Genomic DNA, 21,337 nt, shown 5'->3' with positions numbered 1-21,337 from the left:
CTGGTGCTATTTAAATTATAATCAGAGTGTGTCAGTAAGGATTGATTCTTTATTCACTGAGTCGTAGCACCGGTTTGTACAAGCGGGAGAGCAATACGGCTGTCACCGAGGTCATTTCAACGTGAGTTTTGTATAGTTTTAAATAGCCTATTTGGACCGTCGATAAGCACACCATCTTTGTGAGTTATTAGCATCGGTACGGTAGCTACTGAATCACTTCTACAAACTAGAATTCCCGTAACCGACTCTTGTTTAGGGATAACAACTTGAATTCATGAATGCGTTCACCTTTGCTGCAGCGAGTTTCTATACTACTTATGAAGCATTGTTACTCTATTTCGAACGCGGGACCAATTGCGTGCGGCCTACAAGCACTTCCCGTGGCACCTCTACGCGACTTCGCCCCTATGTAAGCCATCGTTTCTTTTCCGTGGATGTCAGTAACGCCGCGTACCTCCATAGCGTACAGCGTGAGGATGCAGGATCCGTACTTGAACCAAAAGTTGCGACACAAAAAAGACCGCCAAGAGATGGAAGTGTCTCGCTCTATCCGAGATGCCAACGGCGTTGATTGGGTAGCCTACTTGAGTGAGACTGTACGTGGCATCCACGTGTAGGATAAATGATGCAGCGTCCCAATTGGCCCGGCGTAGAAGTTTCATCGTGCTAACACCAATCACGAAGGGGTTAGCGTCGCTCCAGTTGCCTATGACAGCATTGTCATTCACATCTGTGCACTTCGTTAGCGTGAACCCAGCTGCCTCTTCTTCTTTACCGGTAAAAAAGGTTTCCTGCGCCTTACGGTGAACTGCGACACGCAGGTCGCTGCCACCAAGCCGCCCCGCGACATAGTGATACGCAAAGCGCTGGACTCTCACCAGCGGTGTTGTAGTGGCCTCAGTTAGATTGAAACGCTGGGTTCGCGCGCTCCAAATTCTTTTGGGCTTGAGACCTTGACTCGCCCATTCCATCACTGCCGTTTTCGTTGCGTTTGTTAGCACGGTGACGCTTGCGAAGCGGGAAGGGGTAGCATGGGGGTAGCCTTTTTGATCATTACGAGATGCGTCTGCTGGCACGTCATGACGCGACCTCTCCAGGGACAGACAACCCATGTTGAGACGTCCTCGCAGGCCTTGCACGCGCAAGCCAGGCGCTGCATCCTCATTGGATGCGGAGTGGCGTTCATGTATACATAGCACTGTTCGATATCACTTTTTGCAACACGGAACTTCTTAAGGCCTCCGAGTAGACGGTCGGCCTCGATCTGGGGCGTCGCAGCCGCGAGTGTCTGCCAATGGTGTCGGAAAACCATGAGGGGTGTTGGGGGAAGTTCGAGGCTGGGTTAGCGGGGTGAGATTGCTGAAATACTGATTGTAGAGGAAAGCCCGAGCCCCTCGTGTATTACTGGCTGCTACTTGTGTGATAGACGTTTGACCATTGTCCAAATTAATCTGCCGAGTGAGCGTCTCCGGGACAAGAGTGCTGCTGGTGGTCTGGTGGTGTCACAATCCCAATAACGAGTGACTGATAGGTATATATCAGCGGAAGGTTCTTTATCCCCGATTGGATTCAGCAGGAATGCAATATCGCTGGATCAGCTTGTGAACGAGCTGTTATTCGAAATGCGGCGAAACTATGTATTTGGAGCTGATTCTTCGCCTATTGTAGAAGATTTAATCGGTGGTTCTGCTGGTCATGGTCACCAATATTTACACGTTACAATATTAGAAAATAAGCACCTACGTGGCAAATCTCACCTGTGTGTTGTACAGAGCGTCGCTGTCGGCGAGCTCGAGTAGGTTCCCTACGATATGTTGGCTGAGCTTCAAGCGCTTGTTGGCGCTTTTCCGCGGATGAGCGCGAGCGCAGCCGTATATAAGCTGTAGTAGCGCCAAGTATTGGTATAAAAAGGAAAGAACACTGGTGGTTTCGACGACTTTTACAAATCCACTATATTAGGCTGTGTAAATATATCGTTATTTTTATCCGTTTTTTTAACCGAAATGTTTTTAGGAAGATTATTTAATGAAATGTTGTTTCCTTTAGAGTATTACAGACGTATTTCAATCCGATCTTGTAAGGTGACGTAACATGTAGAGCGCTACCTGGTGTTAAAGCTCCGTACAGCAAAGCGCGCGGCTTATACCCAGGCCCACGATAAAGGTAGAGCTGTATCTGGTGCTGTGACGTGCTCACAATTTGGAAGCTGGAACTCTCGTTAAGCCAACGTGTATTGCTTGTAGCTGCATGGTTACTTCAACTAGAACTGAAACGTGAGCTATCTAATCTAGTATTGGACACACCCGCCTGCTGTGATGACAGTCCAGGGGATGCCGTCCTTGTAGCTCGCTGGCTGCAGTAGAAGTGCAACCGGCTGTACATGGCCATCCTGTCCTGCCTCCTGAGGCAGCAACTGTAAGCGGCACCTGGAGATCGGCTTAGCTATAGCTGAACGGTGATCGCCCCAACAAAGTTGGCTGCAGGTTGGAGGAGCTGGCGCTAGTGAGCTTGCATTACATCACAGGTGTTTTAGATCCGTATGCGAAGCACACGGGCCTCTTGTTTTTGCGTCTGAAATAGGATTCGTACAAAAGCAATGTTTGTACAAAAACAATAATATTATGACAAATAAACGGTGTACAGACTAAATAGTTGTACGGGTAAACTGCAGATAAGTTAGAGATAGAATTTGGGCTCCCTTTGACCAATGACGTACAAACCCAGATCTATCCACTCGTTACTGGTTAGTGGTATCGTATAATATCACAAAGCTAGACTAATCTTTACAGTAACAATAGGCGCTGATATGGAAATGAATCGTACACAGAAGGATGGCCATATCAATTTAGCAGTGACTTTCACTGCTTGCGGCCTTGCTTGGTTGATGAACTGATTCCCTGTTTGGTATAATATTCAAAATTTATAGGTGCTGTGCTCTGAGAGGCAATTTCGGGCGGTTTGGAAAAGCGAGGTCGATAGTTTTGTGCTGAGTTTGGTGAGGCCTGCGCGGAAAGTTTGGGATTGCTGTTATTGGTGAGATATGATCTCTGGTGCGCAAAACGGCGCACGTCAACTTGAGGCAACCCAAACTGTGTGTAGTTGTGTCAAAGTCCGTTAAAGTTGTTATAGGCAGGAATAGTAGGCGCTCAATGTCTAATGGCTACAGAAGATCTGAGCAGTAAGTGCTGTACAGACAACGACGGAGAAATCCGGCACCACTGAATAGCACCCATCCATAGTAAAAGAAAAAAACACAGAGCCCGACACAAAAGTCCGACGCTTCATTTGATACGTTAATAACGCACTCTAAAAAAACAAAAACAGCCCAGAAAAAACATGTGAATGAAAAAAAGGGGATTATATTCAGAAGGTTACTTCCGGATACCTCGGGATAGCCTTTTCGAAGCTACAAATTATCGTTTTCTTTTCTAGCTTTTCCCAAGCAGCAATAGTAGACTTTATAGCACGGATGCGCTTTTCCTTAGCAGTTCCGCCAGTGCGTCTACCACAACGGTTCCGTATTTTTGCTTTTAATGGTCCCATCACCTCCACATCTAGCGGCTGACACACAGCAGTGCTATTTGGGGGTAGTGGGACCGAAGTAGCATTGGCTTCTTCAGCCACAAGCCGCTGTCCTTCTTCGGAAACGTGACATTCAAAGTTGTCAGCCAGAAGGACAGCGGGGCCATCTATTTCAAACTTCAAAATTTTTTCTACGTAAAATTCCCACACACTGATGTTCATCCATGCGTTCTCCTGCATGGCGTAGAAGTGGTCGTCAGGGTACTGCTTCATTTCATTTTTCTCGATGCGGTCACCAGGGACGCCACGGATGATAAACAAAATAGGCATTTTCATCCCGAACGGGTTAAAAATATGTTAGCAAAAGAACCATTTAAAATACAAAAACAAATAGCTTACCGTCATCGCGAATGGTTAGCACTGCGATCATTCGACCGGCGTGCTTATCTGCACCGAAAATTCGCGCGGAGTCCTTGCGCCCTTTGCCAGCTCACGACTTTATAGGCGGTATGTCGAACAGTATGGCTGTTTCATCGACATTTAGAATGCCCCCGCCACTGAAAGAACTATACTTGGCCCTAAACGCAAGAGAAAAGCTTGCACGAGGTCTTCAAAAATTTTTTAGCCGCTTGAGGTTTTTAGACCAAAAACCCGCTGCTATGTAGCGCAACATTTAAATTTAAAGTAAGGAATAAGTACAATTTTAAAATTTGCACAAAATTGTTTTTTTTACCGATTAGCGAAGCACTGTACTATGCGCTCTAGCGCAAGCTCGCCCGCTTCTTTTTCGCTTATGTAGATTTCCATTCACTCAGGATGAGCTTGCCACATGAACTGAATCATGCCGGCAGTCTATAAAACCTGTAAGAAAGTTAGCTCAACACCACAATAGCACAAATAGCACGCTCACATTGACTTACTTGCTCAAGTCTGCGCACATCCTTCATGTATGTTAAAAGGTCAGAGACGCCAGAAAAAATTTCCTTGCGTCCCTTTTAGCGTCTTTGACGAGTGGTGTCCCTTGAAATTGCGTATCGCGTTCTCTTGCTTGCGCCAATCGTAGATAGTCCCTCCTGCAATATTAAAACTTTCGGAAAAGGCATTATCGCCCTCACATTTAGCGATCGTCAAGGCCTCGCGCCTTTGCTTTATTGTAAAGCTTCGCTCAACGCGCTTCATCGCGCAAAATGACTTGATAATTACCGACGCCCAAGAAGTTATTTATCTCCAGCCATTCATCATTTTTTAGAAAGTAATTGGATTAAAAACTTCTTGTATAACGATATGATTGGGTAAAAAACAAAAATAGTTACTATGGGAAAGAGGTGTGCTCACAATCTCTTGTCGGATTTTTGTGTCTGTCGGATTTTTTCGTCGTTGTCTGTATTTAGTTCTGTATCAAATTTTCAAATTTTAAGGTAGATTTGTAGTAGGTATCTGTAAATATACTACTACAAATCTACCTTTAAATATTAAAGGATTTGCTTGGTAATTACTACTTAATTAGTGGCTCTCACGATTCTAATGGTTGAATGTTTCACTAGCCAATAGGATCTAGTAATTTTTTACTCGCAAATCTGACCCAGAGAAAAAAATACACCAATTATAAATGTTCTGCGATGCCATTATTTTAACAATTTCCAGATTAGGACTCGTGTCGTCTAGAACATAATTTTTTCTATATCAGGTCCAGAAGGATTTAAAGTTGACCGAGAATATTCCCTTCATGACTCAATTACACACAATTTGTGTTGCCTCGAGCTGACGTGCGACGTTTTGCATGGTGTCGCCATTTGGGGCAACCCCCAAGCCTGCACAGAAACGTGTAACACCACCATACTTGTACAGTTGTGCACCTCCAATTCGGCAGGGCGGACCATATCAACAGTGCCATGGCATAAGTGCACAACGTAAAGCAAAAAAAAACGCAAATCCAGTGCACTGATCTTTGTTTTGTTAATTCAGTACAAAATGTACGTCTAGTTTTGAGATGATGCCTGTGTGGCACCAACAGTTTCTAATAGTCTTAGCAGATATGTTGTTCCAGTCTTCAGACAACCACTTCATGGCGGAGTAAACGTCGACCGGCGTGTAAGGAACACCCTTGTAGAACAGGTCCAGTTCCGCGGCTTGCTTCTTGTTCTGGTACTCATTCTTCAGGCACTTAATGATGCCCTGGTCCATGGGCTGCAGTACGGCAGTTGTATTAGGCGGGAGCTTGCGAAAACCACAGCCCTGTGCGCTGCTGGAAGCGGTACAGCCACCCTCGACTAGGTGCATTGCGTCCGGGTAGCTATACTCCTTCACGTTGAGCAATCATTAGTACCGTAGAGCCCTAAATAGTTGCGTTTCCGTGCCAAGTCTTGAACTCGTCAATCTTCTGCATAATCTTGGCGTCAGACGCGCGAATCGCGGGCGCGCAACAGCGCTTCCGGTCGCGATAGGCATCCGGCAAGGCGGCAGCGTCCGCCGACCGCTTAAGAATATTCTGGACAGTAGTGCGTTTTATGTTAGAAGAAGATCTGTAACCGAGTGTAACCACGGTTACGGTATAGTGGCATTTTCGCCCGCCCGCTCTCCGGATGGGACTACTGCGGAATAAGGTGTAAGGATGAATGGTTAGAGGAAGGTGCAAGGTACGAGTAGAACGTAGTTAGTTTCGTCTCACTTCTCAATATACGACGGTTCCCTCACATCTACTAACAGGTTATGAGCTCAAGCAACGATACTGTCGCCGCGGAGTCAGCCCGCGGGCATCCGGACGCAGATGTCGGTCGCGAAAGGACCGACAGAAGCAAGTACGGAGGCGACGACGAAGTCAAGGAGACGAGGGACCTACAGCAGAAGCTGGTGGATCTCCTCACCGGCCTCACAGAGCGCATGGAGCGCCTGGAGGAGTCGCAGAAGCGACAGGAGGAGCAGCAGCGGACCGCTGAAAGGGAGTCAAGTGTATTCGAGTCGGCCATAGGCCTAGGAAGGGCCATGGACCGAGAAGCACTGGATAGGACGCCAACAAGGAATTCCCCGGCAATGTCTCCAGCCACGTACTTCGGTGTGAAGCAGCGCGGCTACGGGTTCGAGAACGCAGCGGCTAACGTGGAGATGGCACAAGCTCCTCAGCCAGCGCTGCCACAGCATTACGTGCCCCCGCGCATGTACCAGGCGCACGTTCAGCCGCCTGCCATGCCGCACGGCATGCCGGCTCCAGCTCAGGGTTTTACTCGTGTGCCAGATAGCCAACGGAAGCTTGGCATCCGTCACTTCGACGGCAAGGAGCTGTATCAAGGCCTCGGCAGTGGTTTTCTGTCTTGGGGCAAACGGCTCGTGCGTCAGATACTATTTGCAGAACGCGCAAGTGGCTTCACGTGGACGGAGGAAGGAAAGGTGGATGTCCTCGGTCATCACCTTACCGGCATGGCTGAGATATACTACAACCAGCAGGCTGAAGGGTGGTGGGAAGAGGAGCCGACGTTGGATCACGCCATGCAGCGGTTGCTGCACACGTTCGTGACCAAGATAACGCCCGCCCAGAGCATGAAGATGTTTACAGCTCCAAAGCGTTCCAAGAGCAGCTGGACTGAACACTATCTCTACCTGGTGGCTGTGAGTGAGGCGTGTGGAGGCGCCGACAACCTCGTCTTGGACAACATCGTCCACTACGCGGACGCGTCGATGTGAGTGTCGATGCTGTCCAGACTGAACCTTGGCCGGACGGATTACCTGCGGCAAGCGGAGGAGCTGGCCCACTTTGCACAGTCCACGGAGATCGAGCTACGAGGTAAGAACCGGGGACGTGACGTTGTGAACAACGTACACGATGATCGCATAGACGACAGGAAGTGTTTTATAAATGCGGAACGGTTGGGCACTTAAAGGCATTGTGTCCGAACAACAAACGAGGAGGGACTGAGCGAGGCGCCAGAACGAATTTGGTCCTGGCAGTGGAACTCAGTCAATGAAAAAGGTGTATGGATCCTCAACACCGGATGAGGACTTCGAGAGCGAGTGTGTTGCTTCCGACGGGGGAGCTCTGATGGTAACCAAGCGTTGCAGCATAGTGCTGGAAATCATGGCTATGGGAAAGAAAACTACGGTGCAACTACTAGATGTTCAGTATGCAGAGAACTTGGAGCAGAACATTATCTCCTACGGAATGCTAGAGAAGAAAGGCTACAAGATTGACTACTGAGGACAACATCGTGTAGCTGCTGCAATGACTGGAGGACCAGCAGTGTTCGACGTAGAGAAAGTCAACAACGTGTTGATGGTGCGCGCGCAAGTACAGGGGCGTGCAAGAAGCGCCGGCGACGTGCTCATGTCGGTACTGGCGCCAAGCGAACAGAATGAGGAGGTAGGACATGACGTACAGAGGGGCACGCTGATGCACTTTCACCGCCGCCTAGGACATCTCAACTACGATACTATCCTCAAGATGGCCAAGAATCCTGCGTCTGGAATCGCACTCACGGATGAGAAGCGAGCGAACTGCTTGGCCTGCGCACAAGGAAAGCAAACGAAGAACAAGCAGTCCAGGAAGGACACAGGAGCCAACGCACCTATCGACGTCATCGGCGGTGTTATATGCTCAGATCTCAAGGGACCAATGACGCCAAGAGACAGACTCGGCAACAGGTATTTGGTGAACTTCGTCGATCACAGGACGAACTATTGCAGGATCTTCTTAGCACGGACGAAGGACGTTGCTGCTCAGCAGTTTAAACACTTCATGGCGTTCTTTGAGCGCCAGTTTAACTGTCGTATCGATGTGCTGCGGACGGATGGAGGAGGTGAATACCAGACTCTAGATTTGTTTTGTAAAGAAACTGGCATTGCGCGGCAAGTAAGCGAGCCCAGGAATCAAGCCAGCAACGGAAAAGCAGAACGAATGCACCGCACCATTATGAACATGGTGAGAAGCATGGTGTTCGCGTGGGGTCTGCCACTCAGCTTCTGGGGGGACGCTGCAGAGTACGCGGCGTACATACTGAATAGGAGCCCGAGTAAGGCAAACCCCGGGTCCAAGCCGCCGTTGCAGATGCTCACGAAGAGCACCCCCGACCTCAGCGACATCGTGGTGTTTGGGTCTCCGTGCACGGTACACACAGACGCCAAGAACAAGTCGCTAGGAGAACGCGGTAAAGCTGCGATAATCGTTGGTAAAAGCGATGAGATGAAGGGGTACAGAGTCTACATCCCTAAGGACAACGTGGTCGTGGTGACCCAGCACGTACGGAATGTGGAGACGCTCACGGACGTACAAAACGAGCAGCTGAGGCGCGTACACCTCGAGGAGTCGGAAGAGACAAAAGAGGAAGACAACAACGCGAATGCTGCCAGTACGGGAGCGGGGTCGAAAGGGAAAAAGAAAGCCAAAAGGAAGTTTAAGGGCGGTTGGACACGGGAAAGGCATCGGACGAGGTCGACTACTCAAAAGGCTGCTGCGGCTGGAACGCCTGGTGACGATAATAGTCAGGATAAAAAGATACACGACGTGGTAAATAGCGTGCGTGAGGCGGACCCCAAGAACTACGGACAAGCAATGAAGAGCGGACTCAAGGACGCGTGGATAATTGCTATGGAAGAAGAGCTGCGAGCTCTTGAAGAGAACGGAGTGTGGACAGTCGAGGTGCCGCCAACTGGCAGCCACGTACTGCACACTAAATGAATCTTTAAGAATAAGACGGACGCCGACGGCGCCATCGAGCGGTTCAAAGCTCGGTTGGCTGCTTGTGGAAACGAACAGCTCTTTGGCATTGATTACAACCTCACGTTTGCTACGGTAATGGAGCTGAGCACCGTAAAGATAGTGCTTGTGTTTGCTCGGCGCTGGCGTGTGCCTGCCCGACACGGGGACATCCCAAACGCGTACGTCAAGGCGGACAAAGAGCAACATTTGGGGAATTATCTGGCTATACCAAAGGGCATGCAAATATCCGAGGCGGTGCTACGCGCTCTCGGCGTGGACACCAGCAGCAAGTTGGTGCTGCGGCTCAAGAAGTCGTTGTATGGTTTGAAGCAAGCGGGGCGCTTGTGGAGCAAGATACTACACGCTAAGTTGGAGGAGATCGGTTTCACTAGATGCGTTACCGACATGTGCTTGTACTACAAGAAGCACGGCAGCGACATGACTCTGGTAGGAGTGTATGTGGATGACCTCCTAGTGACGGCCTCCAAACCAGAGCTAGTCGAAGATATTTTTCAAGCGATGAGTGTTTTATCAATTAAGGATATTGGTGTGGTACGAAAGTTATTGGGCATGCGTGTAGAGCTTTATGAATCGGACGGTTACTTGTTGGATCAGCAAGCCGCGATTGAAGAGCTACTGGAGCAGTACGGGCTTGCGGACGCAAACGGAGTACGCGCACCAATCGGAGAAGAATGTAATGAAGCCGAACAAAGAGCACCGCAGCTGTTGATGCAGTCAGGAGGGCGAGGAGAGCCAACAGTTCGAAGTTTCCAGTCTCTCGTCGGCAGCCTGCTATGGATAGCTCGCTGTACGAGACCAGACATTAGCTTTGCGGTCCACAAAGCCACGAGACGCACCCATCAGCCTACTGTAAACGACTGGAAGCTCGCGAAGCGGATCGCTAGGTACTTGAAGCAGACAAAGGAACTAAAGCTCAAGATGCGAGTAGACGCAGCCAGTGGAAGACGGATCTGTCTGGAAAGCTGGAGTGATGCGGATTTCGCGGCGGATAAGGCCGACAGGAAGTCGGTGACCGGCGGAGTGATCACTCTCGACGGGGCCATCGTGCAGAGGATATGTAAGAAACAGACTGGAGTGTCTCTATCCACAATGGAAGCAGAATTTACGTCAGCATCAAATGTCGGACGTGGGCTGCTTGGACTGCGTGAGCTCGTTAGGGAGCTGGCGTTTGCGGTGGTAGAGCCAATGACCATGTATATGGACAACCAGGCCGCCATCAGACAGCTAGAGACCGAAGACAGTATGTCCAGTGCAAAGCACGTAGACATCCGAGTCAAGTTCATCTGCGATTTTGCACGGCGAGGTGTGATCAAACCAGGATACGTGGAGTCACGACTAATGAAGGCCGACCTTCTCACGAAGGCGCTTCCGGCAGCCAGATTGGACGAGCTTCGGAGGATTTTCATGTTGGAGTAGTAGCTGGCGAGCGCGACGAGCGAGGAGGAGTGCTAGAAGAAGATCTGTAACCGAGTGTAACCACGGTTACGGTATAGTGGCATTTTCGCCCGCCCGCTCTCCGGATGGGACTACTGCGTCATAAGGTGTAAGGATGAATGGCCAGAGGAAGGAGCAAGGTACGAGTAGAACGTAGTTAGTTTCCTCTTACTTCTCAATATACGACGGTTCCCTCACATCTACTAACATTTTACTGCTTGGGGGTCTTAAAGCGCTCCGTTGCCCAACGAGCAAGTTCGGAGTGAGAGCATGCAGGATCTGACTTGTGCTTCTCGCACAAAGACTGCTTTTGTGCTAGCGTTAGGGACATGTAGGAGGAAGGGCGATGCCCCATTGTCTTTGGCGGTAAAAATCAAAGTGTGTGTTTGTATGAAGACGTCCGATCCAAAAAATTTAATCAGATCGATGCGGCGTGTCATCCCTCCGCGAGGAGGGGAAAACCGTTGAGGTTAATTGCTAGGGTGGTGATGGGCAAAGGTAATTGCGCATCCGATTCGCGTAATCATAAAATCTGGCAGGGTATCGACTGATACCGGTGCCGAATTGGAGGTGCACGACTGTATTTTAGTACATGTATATGGCTATAGAAACAGCTCTAATCGATTGTGACACAATCACGCACAAATTGTGTTGCCTCAAGATGACGTGCGCCGTTTTGCATTTGCACATCAGACTCTGATCCAGAGATTCTAAATATTAATGTCGCCAATTGCAGCTTTCCCGAACTTTCCACTTACTGTGTCCTTTCACTGTGGCCCACTGTGTACAATAGTGAGCTGGGCTAAGGACCAAAATAAATTTTGGACATTCCGAAAGTGTTACTGGTAATGTGTTCGCATGTATTGTACGATCGACAGATGTTGTCGTCTATCTGCTAGATATTAATTGATAGCAAGACACTTATTCTCCATTATTCTACAGCACGTCTACTTGGCAATGCGTTTCGACTGTATTCACGCCCTACTGGTGGCGGTCATCATTGCCTGCTTCTTCGAACGCTTTACGGAAGCTAATGACAAAGTGCACATTGAGAACGTGCTGGACATCTCGAGTCAGGAAGACAGGCATCGCCGTCCCGAGGAAGAATCAAACGGTGATACAGCACACGAAGAGAGAAGTTTCATTAACCCCCCCCCCCCAACGCGAGAGCTTCTGGCTGCGCCCATTTCCCGAAACCCCATACACGATACTACTTATCTCAAAGATGGGAACACATAGTTAAGTCTAGTTGCTAGTTATCATGTCTTGGCCACAGCCAGGGCACACCCCAAACCCCACGTCTTGATTGCTTTCGTATCGTGTATAGCAATGTACCCATCCGGTAAATGTGTCTGCACGATACAGGATATTTACAATAACGTGTCCGTGTAGTGCACAGACAGCGCAGTAGTAGGTGCAAGACGGGTCATATATTTGCTGAAATTTAGGGTTTGTAGACAGCTGATATACATGTATATTTAAAACAAGTCAAAAACAAGAGCCAGAAGATAGTCAGACGAGTCTAGCTGCCGTGATCACTAGCGCGCGCACGCTTTCGTTGGCGAAGGCTGCTTGGAGCTTCATTTCCATTGTCGCTGACGTCACCTTCGTCGCTGCAATCACTGCCGTCTCCCGTATTGCTTTGCGCTGGCTTACGCGCACGAATATGGCGCTTCGCGCGCGCCTGAGGGATGCGTGTACCATTTTTCCAGTGTCTGTGCCAGATTTCGAAGCACGAGAGTGCCTGCCCGCTGCTTGTGTGCTTGACCTTGTTGCACAGGAAGACTCGCGCCGCTTGTTGGTGCTTGGACGACGATTCCAGCTTACACCCACCACAGAAAAACGTACTTTCACCTCCACGCGATTCACTGGCTGACTTCAGCCCTGAACAGACCTTACAGGCGCTGTAATGGGCCCCTCCATTACATAAGTAGGTAGATTTCTTTACATAAGTAGGTGCATCAGCACACGACTAGCGTGTGCTGAAATGCTGTCATGCCATTGGCTGATATATGGGGAGCCAGACCCATTATTAGCCAATTGGACTATGACGTGTATTTGAGTGGCCAGGGCTGCGGCCTTGGTCCTAAAATAAAGTCAGAGTTGATTTTTCCTTAAACCTAAGACTCAGTCGTCCTATTGCGAGCTTCCTCAACACTATAGTGTAAGCAAGTAACGGAGTAAATACCTGGCCCGTTACACCTGGTAGCACTTCGTAGTCCTTCCAACGACCAAGTTCGACATGAGCCAAGACCTCGACCACGCTGCCTTTCTCCATCTCACTCGGATCGAGTGGGAAGCTCTCCACCGCCTTGCGGCGGTGTCCGGAGAAGCCGTCTTCACGTCGCTGCTGCGCTCAGCGACGCCCGACGAGCAGCGCGTTACGGCACAAGAATTCATGGAGCGTGAACTCGTCGATGCGAATCGGCGAGTGTCAACTCCCTCGCGTATCTCCACGAATGACGTCGTGAAGCTAGAGACGTCCACCTACTCCGGTGCCGGAGAAGATCGACTTCCGCTGAATCCCTGGTTTCGAGAAATCGACATCGCCATCGCCTCGAGGTTGATCGAGGCGCCTTCCGCGAAGGTCCATTTCCTCCTCTCGCGGCTGTCTAGGAAAGACAAGGAATGGGCTCTCGGCAAGTTGGTTGTCGATCCCAACGTCTTCCCCACTCTGGATACCCTCCAGAGTGACCTTCGGCTCGCGTTCGAGCCGCCGCAAGATGAATCCCGAATTCGGGCAGACTTCTTCGCCCTTCGGCAAGGCACGATGACTATGCGCGACTACGTCCAGAAGACACGACACCTCGCGTCGTGCATCGTGTCTAAGCCGATCGATATGGCCTCTCAGGTTCATGTATTCGTGTTCGGTATGCGCGAAGGCATGACGCGCTACTGCCTTACAAGATCGGACCCCTCTACGCTCGAAGAGGCATTCGCCCTCGCCCTACGCGAGGACTACGTGGTTGCGGCGTCATACGCTCACGCGCTACCTGCTTCTGCTCGGGATTCTGCGCCCGAGCCCATGGACATCGACGCTATCGATGCGACGAGCAATCGTCAGCGTTATGCAGCGCGTCGGAGCGGTGCTCGGAACAATCGTTCTCTCACCTGCTTCCGCTGTCGGAAGGTCGGTCATCGCGCGGCGGAGTGCCGCGCGCCAGCTCCAGTGCTTGCGCATGTCGATGCCGAGCCCGTGAGTTCTGACCAGCCAAAAAACGGTCAGGGTCAGTAGGTGCGGGGCGCCCTACTGGCTGGAATGGAGGTCCGGGTCCCCTGGTGGCAACCCAACCTCCTAGCCCTCCTGTGCTGCATGCACACTTTCATGCCACCACCACGCCGAGCGATTCAAGATTGATCATTGTCAGTCTTCATGTCGCCGGTGCCCGGCGACCACTGCGAGCGCTCCTTGATTCAGGAGCGACCAACAACTTCTTCCGCGCGTCGTGCTTGTCGGTACTCCCGTCGGACATCACTGTCCGCAAAGGTAGAGGGGAGGTCGCTGTCAAGTTGGCCGATGGGAAATCACGCCGCGTAGCGCGGCGCGAGATTACCCTTCCGTACACGTTCGACGGTTTCCGAAGCAACGACGACTTCCTCGTCATTGAGATGAATTACGCGTTTGACTGCATCCTGGGTATGCCGTGGCTGACGCGCTATCAACCAGAGATTGACTGGTTGGCCCGGTCGGTCAAGCGCCGCAGTGATTATGATGTGAGCGAGGTGTTCACGCACCTCCTGGTCGCCCAGAAGGATTGGCCTCACGTCACCGTCGTGGACCGGTCATCCACGACGCACGTTGTGCACAGAGTGAGCGATGGCCCTCTCTGCACGGCTTGCGCAGTGCTGTTAACTGACGAGTCCCCGCGGCGACGCGGGGATGAAGACCAACTGGCGGTCGAGCAGGGGCTCCCGCAGCTGTACGAGACGGCGGTCGAGCAGGGGCTCCCGCAGACGAATGAGATGGCGGTCGAGCAGGGGCTCCCGCAGACAAACGAGATGGCGGTCGAGCAGGGGCTCCCGCAGACGAACGAGATGGCGGTCGAGCAGGGGCTCCCGTCAATTGAGCCGGTGGTCGAGCAGTTGGCGCTCCCGCTGAACACTACCGCGGTCGAGCAGGGGCTCCCGCTAGAGGGGGGTGACATCTCGTCCAGCGAGAGCGACTCATCATCCTCGAGTTCGCACTCGAGGCGGCGAAAGAGGAAGTCGAAGCGGCGTCGGCTGAAACCTCGCCGAGAGCCCGTACCAAGTGACAGCTCACCGACGGAGTCGGTCTGCGTGCTTGAGTATGTGGAAGGTACCTCTGGCCGCCGACGAACACTCGAGCTTGCAAACTCGCCTGGCGAGGCAGGGTCGATCACTCGACTTCCAGGTCTCTCCTGGAAGAACTTCCTTCGCGGCCTCAAGGACGATGAAATCGAACAGGTTTGCCTGATCACCGACGCCGATTCGGCGTCGCTCGAAGTGAATGCAGTCAGTGACGGCGACGCTCCCTCGCGCCCAAAGAGCGCTGAGCCGAAGTCGGCCCGCGAGGAGCGCTTCGCAGCGCAGTCTTGGGACGCGCTACGCGAATCCGGCAATCCAGTCTACGAGACCGCCCGCGAATATGAAGATGTATTTCCGGATAAGATCCCAGCTGAGTTGCCAGCTGACCGAGGAATTCGCCACGAGATTGATCTCGTGCCCGGCTCGAAGTATTGTGTGACGCGGCAGTGGCCGCTCCCGCGAGATCAGGTCCAAGCTATCGATGACTTCTTCGAGAGCCGCCGCAAGGCGGGTCATGTGCGTGAGAGCACATCGCCGCACTCCAGTCCGACCTTCTGTGTGAAGAAAGCCACGGGCGGATGGCGCATCGTCCATGCCTTCAACAAGCTAAACGACGCTACCATCCCTGCCCAGACGCCGATTCCTCGGAAGGACATGGTGCTCGACGCAATGTCGGGTAGTGAGGTCTTCAGCGCCATCGACTTGACCGATGGGTTCTACCAAATCCTCATGAGGCTGAGCGATATACCGCTCACAGCGGTAAGCACTCCCAGTGGTATGCTCTGGGAGTGGCTTGTTATGCCGCAAGGGTTGAAGAATGCTCCCGCCACGTTCAATCGCATGGTATCCCATGTGCTGCGCCCGCTCCGCGACTTCGCACCGAGTTATTTCGATGACATCTTCGTACACAGTCGCGCTGAGGGAGGCCTCAGCGCGCTTGAAGTCCACTTGAAGCATCTGAGGCAAGTCTTCCAAGTGATGCGCGAAAACAAGCTGTATGCCAACTTGAAGAAGTGTATATTCTGCGCGCCGGAGATTCCGGTGCTTGGCTGCTTTGTGAGCAAGAACGGCGTCCGCGCCGACCCCGAGAAAGTGTCGTCGATATGTGCGTGGCCTACGCCACAGAATCCCACTGAACTGCGTCAGTGGCTGGGTCTCGCAAATTATCTCCACAAGTACACGAAGAATTACGCCGGATTGATCCAGCCGCTCTCTTCGTTGTTGAAGAAAGATGTGTCGTGGTCGTGGACTTCCGCACATCAAGCCGCCTTCGACTCGGTGAAGAAGAGTCTCGCCGAGGCCCCAATCCTCGCGCTCCCGGATGACTCGAAGCCTTTTCACGTCGTCTGCGACGCGAGCGATTTCGCCATCGGCTGTGCGCTGATGCAATTCGATGAAGAAGATCGAGAGCGTGTCGTAAGCTACCAGTCTAGGCAGATGAAGCCGGCGGAGCGCAACTACCCTGTTCACGACAAGGAGCTCCTTGCGATGCGCTACGCTCTGATCAAGTTCAGAGTGTACTTGTTGGGTGAGGATACCTTCGCGGTGTACACCGATCATGCATCGCTGAGGACAGCGATGAAGAGTCCTCATCTCTCCCAGCGGATGGCCCGCTGGCTTTCGTTCTTCTCGGAGTACAACTTCGTTGTCCACTACAAACCCGGCAAGAACAACATTCTCGCCGACGCTTTGTCTCGGCGTCCCGACTACGACCCACGCGGTGCATTGGGTCGACAAGCTTTGCTGGATGAAGACGATGTAGACGAGTGTGCCACGTGTGAGGCGTCAGGCGTCAACCTGACGAGCGTCTCCCCGGTAATGCCACTTCGCGACGAGATCCGAGCTGCTTACGAACATGACTCGACGTGCTCCAGTATCCTGAAGCATCTCCGCTCTCCCAGCGCCGACACACTGGGAGCCCTTTCCCGCTCTGTACGAAACAAAATCCACCGATATCGTCTCGAGGACGAGCTGCTGGCGTACAGCATCGACAACTTCGATGCCCCACGTGTCGTTGTCCCTAACGACCCCGATCTGCGCTCACGGATTATCCATGAGTTTCATGATGCCCCGCTGGGCGCTCATCTCGGTCGCGAGAAGACATTTGCCGCTGTGTCACGCGACTTTTATTGGCCACACCTGTACAAATGGGTGCGTAAGTGGGTGCGCACCTGCGAGACCTGCCAGCGCGTGAAACCTGCCTCGTCTTCGCAGGCTCCCTTGCGTCCTCTACCAGTGGCCACCGAGGCCTGGCGCTCGGTGTCGATGGACTTCATCTTCGGGCTCCCACCCGATGCTAAAGGACGATCAGGTGTCTTATTATTCGTAGACCGCTTCAGCAAGATGGTTCACCTGATTCCGGTGTCGGATGCGATCACCGCGGCAGATACCGCGGTGCACTTCCTCGATGCTGTCTTCCGTCATCATGGCCTTCCCGAATCTATCGTCTCCGACCGCGACCCGCGCTTCACGTCGGCCTTCTGGTCAAAGCTCTTCGAGCTACTGGGCTCGAAGCTAATGATGTCCACAGCAGCCCATCCGGAAACGGACGGCCAGACGGAGCGCGTAAATCGCGTCCTCGAAGACGTCCTTCGAAGCTACGCGACGTCGTTCTCCAGCTGGAGCTCGTTTCTGCCACTGGCCGAGTTCGCTCTGAACAACGCGGTACACGCGTCGACTGGGCTGACGCCCTTCTTCGTTAATAACGCGCGACACCCGCGTGTCCCTGCTCTCCTCGCCGTGGGCCATCCCACAGCGCCGCGTGTCTCCACTCTGGGTGGGGAAGAAGCTGCCGACAAGCCGTCTACTCCATCTGCGATGTCTCCGGCGGCTACACCGGTACTGGGTCAACCGGTACATACACCGGTTGCTAATGATATCTCGAGTGTATCCCCTGTTCCCACGTCGGTCAACGCAGTGACACGCTCCGCATCGAGCTCACTTGCGCCAGCTAACTACGCGCCGAAGCATGCGGCGCGACCAATCGACTCCGCAGTCGTCTCCGACTTCGTACTACAGCGCCAAGCGGTCACCCGCTATGTTCGTGACGCACTGCAGGACGCAGTGGACAAGCAGAAGGAGAACGCTGATAAGGCTGGCCGCAAGAACACAGCCACGTTTACGACAGGCGAACGAGTGCTCCTGTCGACTGAAGGTATCAGAAACTCTGCGGTTACCAACCTCGGCGCGAACAAACTCGCGCCGCGCTTTATTGGGCCGTTTACGGTGATCAAGACCATTGGTGACGCTTACACTCTGGATATTCCTTCGACACTACGGCTACATCCGACGTTCTACGTCGGACGTTTAAAGAAATACCATCCGTCCGAGATCCCGGACGCTGATTTGTCCTCGAGTGACGCGGCAACTTTCCAGCGAGATGGTCCTCCTCCTTTGATCGACTCTTCGGGCGATCAGCGTTGGATCGTTGAGCGAATCGTCGACCACGACTTTCGCCAGTGTCATGGTACCCGTGACGGTCACACTGAAGCGTTTCCACAGGGTCGCGCCCTGCGGGACAAGGAACAACACTATCGCGTGCGTTGGCTGGGACTCCCCCCAGGTGAAGATACTTGGGAGCCGCGCAGTCGTTTGCGGGAAGACGTTCCCGACATCGTGAACGAATACGAGAAGGCACTCACGTTCCGAAGCGTGAGTGAGCCGGGTGCTGATATCCGCGGTGAAGAAGGCGACCAGCCTCCGCGGGTACACGGAGGGCGCTCGCCATGATGATTAAGAAGAAAAGTAGAGTTGACGCATCGAACCGGTGACCAGCTACACGAGAACTCGGCACTGTACCACTCGGTGAGTAAGCCGAGTGAACAAGTGAGTGAGTAAGTAAGTGAGTGAGTGAGTGAGTGAGTGAGAGCGAGTGAGTGAGTGAGTGAGTGAGTGAGTGCAGCGTGAGTGACGCGAGTTTTCCACGACGACGAGTGAAACCCCAGCTCGCAGGTCACCTATATTCCGGACGTCGCAGTCGCCTGGGGTCTACAAGGATACTTCTTCGTACGCTGGGCAGTCGCACATCGTCGCTCAGTCAACTGAGTGAAGTGGTTGTCGTCCCCGTATTCGCAGTCTCAAGTACCCCTCGTGCGCTGTCTTCGTGATCCTCGTGTCTGCTAGAACATCGTGGACGTTCACGATGAGCGTATCCCCAAGCACAAGAAGTCTTCCAGTCGGCGCTCAGTCTTTGCGTCTGTGGTGATCATCGTACCAGCGTTTCCTTGCAAAAAAACTTGCTCGTGCTCTTGTCGCGGAGTTTGGTCTCCGTGGGAATCGAACTCACGCGTACTGCGCGTGAGCATGCTCCGTTACCCGCTCGGACACGACGTCGCAGAGAATTTGATGCGCCTCAGGACAATTCCAGAGGTCAAGCTTCACTCCACCAGAACCTCACCTGGCGCCTCGAAGCCCACGTGTGTCGACACCAGCGCCAGCGACGGTGGCCTCCAAGCTGTTGTCTGAGATGTTCTCGCTCTGCACGCTCGTTGCCGAGCGTGGTGTCTCTTGTTGATACGCCAGTGGCTTGATGTCGTGAGTGTGGCCGATGTCGCCGCTGTCTCCGCCGTTCCAGCCGTCTTCTCCAATGTTCTTCATCAGTGCTTATGTTGCGTAAGTGCAACTTTAAGAGGGGGGTAATGTAATGGGCCCCTCCATTACATAAGTAGGTAGATTTCTTTACAAAAGTAGGTGCATCAGCACACGACTAGCGTGTGCTGAAATGCTGTCATACCATTGGCTGATATATGGGGAGCCAGACCCATTATTAGCCAATTGGACTATGACGTGTATTTGAGTGGCCAGGGCTGTGGCCTTGGTCCTAAAATAAAGTCAGAGTTGATTTTTCCTTAAACCTAAGACTCAGTCGTCCTATTGCGAGCTTCCTCAACACTATAGTGTAAGCAAGTAACGGAGTAAATACCTGGCCCGTTACAGGCGCGGATAAAAGCGGTGGCGAAGCCGCAGCGACTAGCAGCTATTACACTTCCAGAAAAAAGCGCAATAGTACTTTTACGAGTACTCGAGTGGGCAAACAATACAAATGACGTCGAGTACGTCCGATCAATTCTGGCAACTTACTCTACTGCCAAGACGGACGACTTCATCGGCGCACGGGCTGCGCGCAGTCAACGAGCCTACGTGCGAGCAGAACAGTTCGACTACAACTTCGTTGTCCCCAAGCACCTGGTGACAGAGCTAAGTGCAGTTATACAAGAAGAGAAGAGCAAGCGATCCAAACCCATATATTTCGCCAATAATTCCGACTCGGAGCACTCGGAAGGAACGACTAAGGAGATCGTAGCTTTCTTCTCGGGCGGAACTCCGAAGTTCACCAGGTTCGTACTTCGCAATGCTGCTCATCAGGTTGTGCTGTTTCTAGTGTTGCTAACATTTTTGTGCTGTTTCTTGTGTTGCACCCTTTGGATTGTATGTTTAGCGGGGCTGTGTACCGAATGAAAGAGTTCTACAACATTTGTGCAAAATGCACTGCATGGTACGAAGATGTGGAATGGCTTCTATCAACTAAGTGGGAAACGATGCTCGATACGCCACTGTTGTTTGACGAAGATACTGATTTGGAAGTATTATTCCCTTTTGAAGCGGGCGAGCAACACAAAGATTTGGCGAGCGAAGCTGCAAATATTTTGCGCGGATCTTGCCTTAACTCGGAATTTAGGCTTACGAGTGCTGCGTGCTCTATCAGGGTGGACAATATGGTGGGAAGCCTGGCCCGGACTCGAATGTTGAACGACCTCGTGATTGACTTTACTATTCGCTGCATCTGAGGTGCGCTTGGCGACTGCTACGCGCTGAGTTCGTTCGCTCCGACGGTGGGATGCCCAAGCCTCCGAAGACACGAATATCGTCATTTTAATTATGTGGTGCTGTCAGTTCACCTAAACGGAAATCACTGGGGCGTCATCATTTTAGACTGGCCTATCAGCAGGAAACGCCCAGCATCACACCGTACTATTACGAACCCTTGTGTGGGACGGAATTTCTAGCAACAATGGAAGCCATTTTCCAGGACACAATGGCTAAATTTTTACGGAACTGGTATCATGAGACCATGCAAGCTACTGATTTTCCTGTCGTCGAAAATGGGTGTGGCTCAATGCGCCAACACAGCCAGATGGATCTTCATGCGGGGTGTTGTGTATCGCCCAAACATACGCAGTACTCAAGGAAAGCACCATTTTTGCTAACGCAACCGCTACACAAGACGATGTCGCCATCATGCGACTGCGTATCATGTGGATAATTTTGATGCAGCCAGAGGTGACTACGAAGACAAATAAGCGCGAGAGAAAGCGGTAGAAGCGACCGGTCAGGAACTGTTTTCAGCGTTTAAAATATAATATGCATTTGTTTGTCGTCTTAACTTGCTACGTAAACCTCCTTATGCCT

General features: G+C 52.0%; 1 protein-coding gene across 1 annotated transcript; it reads right to left on the bottom strand.

Moving 5' to 3' along the window:
- Positions 1-4,329: 4,329 nt before the first annotated feature.
- Positions 4,330-5,802, bottom strand: PITG_06182 (uncharacterized protein; the record flags this gene model as incomplete). Its single annotated transcript, XM_002998308.1, has 3 exons — positions 4,330-4,374; positions 4,858-4,880; positions 5,535-5,802. The coding sequence occupies 3 exons, from the start codon at positions 5,800-5,802 to the stop codon at positions 4,330-4,332; spliced, it is 336 nt and encodes a 111-aa protein (XP_002998354.1).
- Positions 5,803-21,337: the final 15,535 nt, after the last annotated feature.

This window comes from Phytophthora infestans, genomic scaffold (genome assembly GCF_000142945.1).
Source record: "Phytophthora infestans T30-4 supercont1.8 genomic scaffold, whole genome shotgun sequence".
Classification (NCBI taxonomy): Eukaryota; Oomycota; class Peronosporomycetes; order Peronosporales; family Peronosporaceae; genus Phytophthora; species Phytophthora infestans.
The sequence above is the reverse complement of the archived record's forward strand: the minus strand, read 5'-3'. Positions and strand labels throughout refer to the sequence as shown.